The 13795-nt window shown below is 28.2% G+C and overlaps 1 protein-coding gene across 1 annotated transcript; it reads left to right on the top strand.

The window, feature by feature from the left end:
• Nucleotides 1-673: 673 nt before the first annotated feature.
• Nucleotides 674-1469, top strand: LOC124896810. Its single transcript, XM_047408654.1, has 2 exons — nt 674-898; nt 1221-1469. The coding sequence occupies exons 1-2, from the start codon at nt 674-676 to the stop codon at nt 1467-1469; spliced, it is 474 nt and encodes a 157-aa protein (XP_047264610.1).
• Nucleotides 1470-13795: the final 12326 nt, after the last annotated feature.

The following is a 13795-nucleotide window of genomic DNA, read 5'->3' as shown; positions in this document are numbered from 1 at the left end:
ATACAATGGCCCGTAGGAATAGGGAGAAAGCTTTGATTTCATTGAGGGGTACAACGTATGCTTCGTATAATAGATTGCCGGGATATTTATACATGTTGAAAAAAATATACCCTGATTCGCATATACGGATGAAAAAAAATAGAAGACAATGAATTCCTATATATGTTTATATTGCTCTATTATTCAATTAAATGGTTTGATTCATGTAGATCAATTGTTATTTTTCATGAAAGTCACCTTAGAGGAATATAATGAAATTTTTGTGTCAGCTAGTACACTTGATGGAACAGGTTAGTTCATTAATTATTATTTATACATTAATTGCACTTTAAACATTATTAAGGTGTTAGTAAATACAATATTATTTGAAATACATTATCTGAAAATTATTTATATATATCTTGATTATGCAGGACATATATTTTTGCTTACTTATGGAATATTGAATTATGAAAATTATGCAGCTTGGAGTTGGTTCTTTGAATAGTTAAAAGAAGCTCATGGTGTAAAATCAAATATGTGTGTTGTGTCCGACAGAAACGAGAGTATTATAAAAACTGTGTCAATGGTGTATGATGATATTGTACAGTATGCTTGCATTTGGCATCAATGCAAAAATATCATAATCAATTTCAGAAAGTCGTATGCAAAATTAGTTGATGTGTTTTACACAATGGCTAAAGCATATACAATTTCTGAATTTAAAAGTCTAATGAAGAAGGTCAAACAAATAGATGTTAGGGTGAAAGAGTACTTCCAGAAGGATGGTTATGACAAGTGGACTAGGGTGTATGCTACTGTAAATCATGATTTTACACTCACATTAAACAGTGCAGAAATCATAAACAAGCATCCAAAGAAAGCGAGGGAATTGCATATATATGATTTCTTAGAGAAAGTTAGAAAGATGTTTGGCAGATAAAATCACAACAATCGACAAGTTGGGACATTCATACGTACCACTATTTGCAGGAGATACAATGATCTTCTTGAATTAAATGAGGCCAAAATCACACAAATGAGGGTAAGTAATTTATTAGAAATAAACAGTATTAATGTTTTGTTTAAATATTTACATATATGCATATAATTGTCAGTATTAATGTTCTGTTTTAATATATACATATATACATATACTTATCTGTATATACAAATATATATATATATATATATATATATATATATAACTATATAACTATATAACTATTTATTCATCGCAGGTTGTACCTACAACGAACTATGTTTATGCTGTGCTACATGAAGATAGACGTTATATCGTTTGTTTGGAGAGGAAGACATGTACTTGCCATAGATTTCAAATTGATGAAATTTTGTGTGCTCATGCTTATGCAGTGTTAAAGAGCAAATATTTTGAAGCTGATGATTACTGCTCTAACTTATACAAGCTAGTAGCAGTGTTGGGCACGTATGAGATTCCTCTATTACCACTGCCTGATAGGTCTACATGAGAGATACCAAATTTTATATTAAGCGAAATTGTTCTGCCGTCAAAATACAAACGTCCCCCAGGAAGTTCAAAGAAAAGAAAATGAGAAAAGTCTGTTGAAGATTTTTACAAGACTAAATTCACTAATTCATGCAGTGCTTGTAGGATGATTGATCACAACAGGCATTCGTGTAGAAAAATACGTCGAGTTGAATAATTTTATACATTTTAATTTATTTATGTTTATCTTTTTTTGAATATTTTCAGCTATAGAAATAAAATATCAGTTATGACTTGTGACTGATTTATGTTCGAATGAATGATCAATAACATAACGTATTTTGATATATTCTTTGTTTGTATATTACATTTAAATTATAAATTTTCATGCCATATGGACATGTTTAAAAAAAATAAAATACATATATATTTCACTTTACATCATAATTGCAAATGTGTACAGTCTATTGTAATAATTTGTCAGTTCTCATTATCATGGTGTTTACCATATTATATACATACTTTTTTGTATATACTCATAATGTATATATACATGTATTTATGCTTATACCATTTGAAGATTATATATGTATCAAATTATATTATATCAAACATAATTATTTAATAATATGAGTAATATATTTATATGAATATATGTATTATTAGATAAATTAACATATATCATAAAATGTCAGTTGATATATATGTATGTATATATGTAGGAAAGTACGAATAATTGAATTGTTATATACATTTTAATTTGATTATGCTTAACTTTTATTTAATAGCTCCAAATGTATAAATAAATTATCAGTAATGTAGTCGTTCATCATATATGCAGTCTAATATAATATGCCTTTGGTTCTAACCACCGTAAAATCTATCATATGTATATATGTATATGTACGTATGTATACCATTAGTATTCTACTAGTATACTTTAGACAACACGCTTATAACAAAATCTAAATTAGAATTTAAAAAAATACGACAGTTGACAACTTCCAACAAAATCGAGAATCATGTTTGATATTTGATTAAAAAAAAGGATTGAAGATCAGTTTATATTTTCAACTAAAACCAACAAAATGGAGAAGAATATGTACTGTCTAAGGTATAATTTTCATGTCACTACTCTCACATTCAAACTGAGGCCTCACTGGTCTGTCTAGACTCTTATCATCATTAACTGCGTCAATTTTATTCTTCTGAGTCCCATGCTGTCATAGAAAAGCAGCATAACGGGTACGAAAAGCTTCTGCATCAAAATATTCAGGTGGTATATCTTTTTCATGATTAAGATACTCCGCGTATGCAACAATGAAAACTCCACAATTCCTGAATCAATTTTTTAACAGTAAATACTGCTATCAGAATTCATCATTGTATTTAAAAAATTTGATAGAATAAAAATCATTGAAATAACAACTTGCAAGCCTTCAGGAGATTGTTGTGGTAAATTATTCATGAATACCACATCTAGAGAAGCTTCTTCGCGATCAATGTAATTGAAATGTGAGGATAAATCGATAACCTTATTTTTGTAGAAATCAGAAACGATTAGATATGAAGGTAACAATTCTGATAGCTTCTTCACTTCGAGGGCAACAGATGCATCATGACGAGCAGATCTAAGAGAGTCATACACGTACAAACATCTATTATCAAAATGATAGAACAACCAACACCTAATGCATTCTGCCAATATTAACTGAAATAAAAATGTAATTCACAGTAGGTCAAGGTACAGAAGCATGGAGTCTAAATCCATTGATGTATTCGACGATTTTCAACTCTTGATTTGTCAGGTTATACTCCTTTGTACTGTCTGCATATTAGTAAAAAATATTTGATAATGTTGTCATGAATAAACAGTTAACTATACTGTATTTGTATTGACTGTTCGGCTCGTACTTGAATTTCTTACGCAAGTAATACAGAATCACATCAATGTGCTGTACACAAAAGAAATTATTATACTTCACACAATGAGTAAATGTATAATGTATTCAGCTAAATTAACAAAAAAAAAGAATATTAACTAACCGAGTCATTCAATATTTGATTGAAAAATGATAGCATATAAAATCAATTCTTATCCCCAATTGATTCAGCACCAAAGAATAAAGGTAGTTTGATGACTGATTTTTTGTTTAAAATTATTTTTCATGTATATACAAGATCAACATAAAAAATACAAAAGTTAACTTGAAATGAATATATGCATTATACATATATGAATTATAAATGAATTAACACTACATATCTGAACACACAGAAAAATTGTATATGATGACAGTGTTGAATATATGTATAATTGTATACATACAATTATATACGAATAAGTATAACTATTTTATGTCAATATATGTATTAATTTTTACACAGAATACAAACGTATACATAAAATACTTTAACATTAAGACATTCTGTACAACTAAAAAACAAAATATTTTAATATTATATATTTATATGTATAACTATTTAGATTGACACATATAATACTTATGTTATCTAGAATAGTAAGGTACAAATAACATACTTGGTGGTGTCTTTCTTTAGTGTTCCTTCAAGTACCCAACTCAAAAAACGGCTGTATAAATTCTGATTGTGTGGCTCATATATGGTGTTGAATATGAATGAATGTTTTGTACCAAAAACCTTAGGAAACCTTGATGAGCTATCTGAAAATTAAATATTTATTAAATAAAATTTTTTTTATAGTATATCACAACTATAAAAATAATCAACTTATTATTTTACTAGATTCGAATTCAAAATCAGCCATGTAAGGAGATGTTTTTTATCGACCTGATTTTCGTTTTCTTGGGACTAATTTTGATATTTCTCCTGCCAGTTTTCTTCTGTGCATATCTATAATACATCTTTTAGTATTTAAATTTGAAAATAATTCATCAAGAAACGTACACTGAGGTTCCGTTTCATCCTGAATTGACTTTGAATGCTCGATTTTAATTATTTTTTTCACGTGAATTGAGGCTGAAATAATTTGAAGATCGTGTTGTACATCTATATGAAAATGATCACCTTCTTCACAATCAGCTTAGTTTCATCCACCTAAAATAAATATGAAAGTAATGATTATAAATATAAGGTAAATAAATAAGGAATAGTATAAACTTAATTCATTTAAAAGTACATGTACTTTCATCGGGTCGAATGACTGATCTTTTTCTGCAACATCTTCATGATCACTGATCATGTTTTTCAAATCGTCAGTTAGCTCTTCAATATAAATTTCAGCATTTTGAACCTTCAAAGTTGATTCTGTATTCATAACCTAGTATATAAAAGTTCGTTAAAATATCATTCAAAAATGTATATACAAGATCAACATAAAAATACAAAACTTAACTTAAAATGAAGATATGCATTATGCATATAGGTATTATAAATGTATTAACAATACATATCAGAACAACACAAAAATTATATATGATGGGAGAATTAAATATATGTATATTTGTATATATGTATATATGTATATGTACCTATACAGTTATATATAATTAAGTATAACTATATTATGTCAATATATACATAAATTTGTACACAGAATACAAACATACACATACAAAACATTAACAAAATAACATTCTAAACAACTAAACAACAAAAAAGTTTAATAGTATATACATATATGTATGAATATTTAGTTTTATATATATATATATATATATATGTGTGTGTGTGTGTGTGTGTGTGTGTGTGTGTACAGGTTGATGGATATGTAATTGTTGAATAACATGACATACATCGAAAAACAACTGCTATATGTATGTAAGAACATATATTGTAAATATATATTATATCATCTCAAAAATTTAATTCAATTAAAAGTACATGTACCTCCATTGGGTCGAATGACTGATCTTTTATTTCAATATCTTCATGATCACTTTCCATGCTTTTGAAGTCGTTAATTAACTTTTTAATATGAATTCCAACATTTTGAACCTTCAAAATTGATTCTGTATTCGGAAACTTGTATATAAAATTTCATTAAAATGTCAATCAGAAAATTCATTAAAAAATGAAAAATGTAAATTTAGTAATGACTTCAACTCATTTCAGAAATAAAAAAAAATATAAAATCAATTCACTGCTTAAAAATAAATGACTAAGCGTAATTGAAAAAATGATAAGAAAAAAAATAATACTAAATCTTTGGCTTAGCAAAGAATTCCTCATCAATGGCCTTCTCAGGTTGAACATTTACGTTTGCATCATGTTCACATACAACAGGAACATTTAAATAGGAAGGGGGATCGTTGAGATCCATATTACTCTGATAACAAGCAATATGGGTAAGTTAGTACTTCGTACACTAAAACAGTGTTTCAATTTAAGATATGTTCATAAACAATTGGCTCAATTAAATAATCCAATATATATTCATTATGCATATATATATATATATATTATATAAATGTATTAACACTACATATCAGAACAAACATAAAATTTGTATATGATATTAGAGTTAAATATGTGTATATTTATATATATATGTATATATATGTATGTATACATATATGTATGTATATATATATATGTATGTATGTATATATATATGTATGCATATACATATATATATATATATACATATATACATATATATGTATATATGTATATATGTATATATGTACATTTACAGTTATATATAATTAAGTATAACTGTATTATGTTAATATATGTATAAATTTATACACAGATTACAAACATACAAATACAAAATATTAATATCATGACATTCTATACAACTAAACAACAAAAAAAATCTAATAGTATATAGGTATATTTATGAAAATTTAGATTGACACATATATACTATTTTATTAGGTTTAGACATGGGTTTGTTGAATAACATGACATACATCAAGAAACAACTACTATATGTATGTAAGAATATATGTCGTAAAAATATATTTTATCATCTCAAAAATAGTTAACTTTGAATAATTGCTACTGTCAGGAACACAATGCACATTCATGGATGAAATTTTTCCTAACTCATCAACCGATGATTTTTTTTTGAAATTCTAATATGTATTACAAATTATTATTTAAATTATGTATGATTCATTTGGGAATAATGCTCGTATACATCATATCTTCTCGTCAATATCTTTACTTTTGATAGCATTCATGACGGTGTTATGATTGACATTTATCAAATTGCGCAGATTTTGAAATTCTGACTTCACCTACATTTTATATAATGAATTTGCATTGGTAATTTAATAATATGAATTTTTCTAAAATTTGACGATGATTATAATATATTTACATAACTCTCTAGTGCATCGACTTTCTAATTGAGATTATTGAGATCATGGATCGGAATGGTTCTATTCACTGCTGCATCGGTCACAGGTGGTTCAAGATTATGCGGTGATTGAATTTGCTCCTCTACTGACTTCTTATTTAAGGTGAATTTTTTGACTATTTTATTAATCAAAAGCGGAGATATGTTAGAGGCTGCCACATTTGAAATCACCCTTATAGGAGACTTGATTGATATTGACGCACCCGTTGACATTTGCTTCTGTTTCCTTTTTGAGGGTGATATAGAGACATCTATTTTACTCTTCCTTTACAAGCAAGAGAGATTGAAGACATGTCTTGAAAGTCGTTGTCAGAATTAACAACATCATTCATTAAAGAATTCACAACGGTAACATTGTCAATAATTTTGGTGGGAGTTGGAAAGCTGTAATTTCACTTGCGGATGCCTTGATGTTTCGAAAGAAAATCTGGACATCATTTATGGATTAGTAATCAGTTTTGTATATATGAATAAAATCAAATAGTAACTTATAAAAAAAAATATATTTGAGGTTACTAAGACACTGAATTTTACCTTTTTGCACATAAACATGTTCTTCATAAGCCATTTGTATCTGGGCCGGTCTTTTATAATTTTTCAATTCAGCAACCTCGAAATTCGATCACCAACCCTTTCGGCAAGTCGCTTATCAACCTTCGAGCAACACTCATACATCCATACTTGCATAACGTATGGCATACGATGAAGTCGATAATATTATCCATCGGAGGTTACCTTCCTTGATATAGACTTGCCAAGCTCTTCGAAAGTTTCTTTGCCCCAATAATAATTCATGTATCGTTCGTGCTTAACCACATCAAATCAAATAATAACTTATAAAAAAATTATTTTTGAGGTTACTAAGACACTGAATTTTACCTTTTTGCACATAAACATGTTCTTCATAAGCCAGTTGTACCTTGGCCGATCTTTTATGATTTTTTAATTCAGCAACCTCGAAATTCGATCACCAACCCTTTCGGCAAGTTGCTTATCAACCTTCAAGCAACACTCATACATCCATACTTGCATAACATATGGCATGCCATGAAGTTGATAATATTGTCCATTGGAGGTTAGATTTCTTGATATGGACTTGGCAAGCTCTTCGAAAGCTTCTTTGCCCCAATAATAATCCATGTATCATTCGTGCTCAACCACATCAAAATGAATTCTTGAAACTCGAACAAGATATATCTCGTCAGACATAATAAAATGATGAACGAAATAGAGAATAGAAATTTTCAAAGCATCATCGTCATTCGGACCCCATACTTTATCCTCAAATGTCTTGAATAACGTTGCTTTGTATGATTCTCCTTCACCATCAAAATACGTCTGCATTAATCTATTCGACACACTTGTGTTGAATATAAAATCACCTTTGCAAGCAACATAGTTCAGATCAGATATAATTGCAAAATTTCTCTGTGAAAATCTTAACGTGTTTTTGTTAAATCACAACATTATAGCATCCGTTGAACTAGTTTTCAACTCAAGGGACATAGCGCACCTAAACAATTGGGACTGAACCCATGATTCCGACATAGTGGCGTATTGACTAAAGCATGTTCCCATAAATCTTCTAAGCTGAACACTGGATAGCTTTTATTTTAAAGTATCAAATCTTCATCTCCACATAACACGAAACATGAGGGGACTTCTTAGGAAGATCTGTGATGACAAAATTACTATTCTGTTTAACCGAAAAAATACAAATGATCAACCAAAAAAATACAAATGATCACAAGTAAATTATCAAATGTATATAAAGCCTCATCCATAAACTAATTGTATACAACTACATATCATAAAACAAATAAAAATTTGATATGCTAACTGAATTGAATATATATAAAACTTTATGTATGTATATATATATATATATATATATGCATATATGTATATGTTTACATAAATAGTTATATTTACATAATTATAACTACATGATGTTGATATATGTATATATCTTTACACTGAATACAATCGCACAAATACAAAACTTTAATATTATGAGATAACTAAACTATAAAAATAATCTAATTGATAAATATACAAAAATGTCTTATGTTGAATCTCAACATCGTTACTCTCCGCTTTGAATTGATAAAACTTGAAACATTTTGCTCTTTCATCATTGCTAGAATTTGTCATTTCTTTTCCTTTTCTTTTTTTTTTTTTTGGATCCATTTGTACTGACCATTAATATTTTTAAAGCGTTGGTTGAATCATCTTTTGATTGACAATCTTTCATGCTATTTTGAATTTTAACATGGTCATTCTCACTTTTTCTTCGAGTATCTGCTCTCAACTTGTCTTCTTCCAATTCCGCTATAAAACCTGCATTGTCACTGTCTAATTGAGAAACTCCCAAATCAAATGATGGAGTACCACAATTAGTCTTATCTACATGTTTAATACCTCTTGTTACTCTCCTAAAAGGGATTTTTTCATCCGTTTGAAAAACTACAACATAATCTTTAACGGACAAAAATCAGCTAATCTATAGGTGAAGAACACAATATTTGAGAAATTTTGGGAGAAGAAATATATTCTATGATATTTCAATTGAAAGAAGTTTGAGATTAGCACAATCTCTTTAGCATAAAAACCTATTGCCACCTAAAAAGTCCAATCAGAGTAAAGATGTAATCTATTACCGCATTTTACTCCAATCAGGTAAGAGTGAGAATAAAAAGTATTAATTATGAGAGAGAAAACATTATTTTGCCTTTGTTATATACATTAAAAATTATATTTGTATAATGGGCCCACATAAAACAGAATTTTAACTAACAATTACCTATGAATTGTAATTATTTAAAACATTACTCATACTATGTAATTATAAAATATTTTTATCTATAAACTGTAATTTTTCCTTATTAATGCTTCTGATTGGTTGTGAAAATTGGATGTTAATTTCCTAAGCACTTTGTTTCCAATGCCTAATCTAGCTAGAATTTTCCGGTATTAAATTTATTTAGGCATGTAGAATTTGGTGCGAACGCAATAGGATTGTATTTTGTTGACAATTTAAACTTGTATAGAAGAGGTTTTTTTGATGATTCATGATTAGAAAACTGAATTAATGTATTAGTCATATGTGTCGTTTAACTGGGAATTAAATATAAAAAATAATAAGATAAAATTTTAATATATGTACCAAATTAGGTATATATTATGCGATAATTAAGAAAAATGCGCATAGCAAATATACAATCTAATTTTGAAATTTAAAAAGTATTTTTCTTTATAACATTATATATATATATATATATATATATATATATATGTACATTGTATAAGTATATATAAAATGGATAGGAATAAGAAATTCATCAAAATAAAAGATTGTATTATATACAATAATATACAACACAATATATAAATTAATATAAAAAAAATGGACTTCGTTTTTTCTCCACGAATTTAAGCACCAAATTCATTTTCCCCCCCATGAATTTAAGCACCAAATTCATTCAAAAAAACACTTTAAAACTACACCAAATCATTCAAAACTTTAAATTTAAATTGTTCAATACATGACCGATCCTTTACACTCATAACCACCCAAAGAAGAGTTTGTTTATGAAAGTTTGATTTCAATCATACCCGTTCAAATTATCAAAAATTGATAAAAAATAAATATATAAATACATATACACCCAAACCGACTAAAAAGAACACAAAAAAATTAATACATATACACACAATTTTTAAACAGTAAAGAAAAAACAAACAAACTGACTAAAATTTAGAATAAAGAAACTGATTCATCACTGATCAAATAATGAACAATCAAAAAATAAATCGATAAGAAATTGAGTAAGAAAAAGGGAATAATAAGTTCTCTTGAAATTTTGGTTGAAGCTTTGACCAAGGGTGTTATAGCTAATTTCATGAATCACGAATTAAAAATTACTGTTTTGAGCATGTATACTTGAGTCATTTTTTGTAAGAACTTAAAAGATAACTATGTTTTGTAATATAACATTGTAAAACCGATTTTTTTTTTTTGTAGTTTTTTCATGCATTATCAAAGAATATCAAAATACTGTAATCATTTTATGTAAGCTAAATTAGAAGAGGTAAAGAAGAATATTTCTTTCACTTATCTTCGAGAGGAAAACTACTTAGACAGTTTCTTTTGCCTAATAGATCGTGGAGCTACAGATATACGCATAATTTATTGAAGTATTGCTCCCATGTATGTTTATTTGTACCATTTTATTTGAAGTATTGCTCCCATTTATGTTTAATTGTCCCATTTTATTTCACAAAATTTTATTTATTTAATCTTCAAAGTTAAATTAAATTAGATTAATTAATATTTTAAATTTTAAATTTAGATATTTAGAAACTATAAAAAGTACTACAAACACAATCATTCTCATATTAATATAATAAAAAAATCATCTTAAAATATTAATTAAAATTTAATTTATTTCGATAAACAAAACCTAACAAGTTAAAAAAATCAAGGGTAAGATTTAATTTGGAGCTGGCTCCGCCACCATCAAGTGACAATACAACGCCATCAATAGTCAACAAAAACATGTTCACAGAGTAGACGTGCCTTTCATCAATTAGACTGAGTCGTTACAACATTTAGAGGACATCAATTAGAAAACTCTATTCACGACCAATATGGAACACACAATGACAGAACAGAATTCTGAGTAAAAAAAGAAGCAGCACAAAGCCACAAACTTCTGCCCCATTATTTACTAGTCAATATTGTTTATTCATTAATCTTGTTCATCAAATAAATTCTTGAAATTTTGATGATAAATATCTTTTTTCAATTTTTGTTTCTTTTTCAAGTATTAGAAAACTGTGCATTTATTTGTAATATATCCTTCAAAAGTACTATATATACATATATAAAATCGATCGCGATGATAGATAGTCATAGTCAATAAAAACTAACAAAACTAGTCGGGTCTCTCAGTACGTAATAAATTAATGGAATTAGTCAGAGCATTTAGGCCTTTTGGAAATTTCTTTTTCTTGTCTTTCCTAACTTATTTCATGAGTTAGAAATGTGCACAACAGAAACTCGACTAAGGAAGTAAAACGATTATCAGCCCCATCATTTACGGTCATACTTAATTGTCTAGACCTTTCTTCTTTTTTTCTTTCAAAGACAAATTCTCTGGCTGGTTAATTAAGTGTTGGTAGTTGTTAGTTTCTTATTAATGTGTTGGGCCATATATAGATCATTGAAGTAACATAGGCTCACTGATTGTTTCTTGTTAGTAATTTTTTTTTCTGGTTGTTTGGTACATAATAAATGTGTGATTTTCTTGTTTCAGTTTTGTCCCACCCTACGAGGATTGAAAAGACTAAGGTGTAAGATCAGCTATCCCTCCCTCTACGCGTGTCCCTTCACTTTACATCCTTTGTGTTTATATGTCAAAACCATATAGTACACTATTTAATAGTTTTAGCAAATTGTAAATGTTGAGCGAATTCTCTACTTCATACAATGGAGATTGATCCTAAACCAGCGCGGCTCAACCAATGTGGTGGTTCAAACCAAAACTTCAATGAGAGGCTTTGCGATTTATATGAAAAACAAAAAAAAAGTTTTATATTGTATATAATGTCTTGAAGTCTTTTTTTTTTCTTTATAGTTTTTTATAAGTTGTTATAATTCTCAGGCTATCGATATCATACGCCTATTGAAATAGTTTTTCCAAAAAATAAGTTATTCATAGATTTTTTAAAAATAAATTAATATATATGTTGCGTAAATATTATTAGATCATATTTATATGTTGTCGAAGGTACGCACCTTGTTTTCAAGATTTCAAATATCTTTAAAGAGGTATACCTATAGACAAATTTATATTGACAAATGACGATGTGGGATAGTTTAAAATATTCACTCTGACCCAATTTGTGTGACACTTTTTGCTTTTTAAGATTCAAACATTTGATTGTATATTTATATAGAATCATTATAATTTAACAATAAAATTATTTATTACGAAAAAAATAACTCGTTTGATTCTCGAAATTCAAACACAATCACATAAAATTGAGATAAAAAAATATAATATATACACACGTTATAAAAATTTTGTGCCCCCATAATTAGGGGGCCTAAAGCAGCAACTTTAGCTACTTCATGCTTCAGCCGACCCTGTCCTAAACTTAGCTCATACGTGTAGAGAAACAAGAAGTAAAGAGAATTACAAAATATCTAATAACTGACTAACTAATTAATCACATAACTATCAATTAATTAACTAATCCAACTATATTCTAGTTAATCATAATACCCCCCACAAGTTGGAGGTGTGGAGAACACATACAACCTGTGCAGTGCAGAAACATGTTTGATTCCTGTGAGAGCCTTAGTCAACACATCTCCTAGCTGAAAGTCTGAGAGATATGGTGGAGTGAAATGATACTAGCTTACAGTAGATTTCTTACAAAATAGCAGTCCACTTGAATATGCTTAATCTTCTCATGAAACACTGGGTTCCTTGCAATATTAAGAGCTGACTAAATATCACAGTATACTTCAATAGGATATGGTAGGGGTACTGAAAGTTCCTCAAGTAGTGTACTTAGCTAGAACAGTTCCCTTATTACCTTTCTTAAGGCTTTATATTCTACTCCCGCTGAGGACAGTGATATAGTTTCTCTCACAAGAATATTATCCAACAAAACAATGTAACCACTAACTGGTTTTCTAGAATTTGGACATACAGCCAATCGGAATCACAATATACTTTGACAATATAATTTTGATCATGTGACATGAAGATGCCTAGTGTTGGATCAGACTTGAGATACCTTAGAAAATGGAATGCAACTTTTAAGTGAGGCTTCCTTGGATCTTACATAAATTGGCTCAAATGTTGTATACCATAGTCTATGTCCAATTTGATATTGGTAAGAAAATTGAGCTTGCCAATGAGTTTTGTATAATAAATAGGATCTGACAAAGGAGTTCTTTCCTTGGCATGTAATTTTTGTGTGAG

Source organism: Capsicum annuum, chromosome 3 (genome assembly GCF_002878395.1).
Source record: "Capsicum annuum cultivar UCD-10X-F1 chromosome 3, UCD10Xv1.1, whole genome shotgun sequence".
NCBI classification, from domain to species: domain Eukaryota; kingdom Viridiplantae; phylum Streptophyta; class Magnoliopsida; order Solanales; family Solanaceae; genus Capsicum; species Capsicum annuum.
Note: the sequence above shows the minus strand (reverse complement) of the source record. Positions and strands in the feature narration are given on the sequence as shown.

Coding starts and splice junctions, on each gene's coding strand:
- LOC124896810 (XM_047408654.1), top strand. CDS start 674: ATGGCTAAAGCATATACAATTTCTGAATTTAAAAGTCTAATGAAGAAG. Junction 899..1,220: donor TATATGATTTCTTAGAGAAA/GTTAGAAAGATG, acceptor TATTCATCGCAG/GTTGTACCTACAACGAACTA.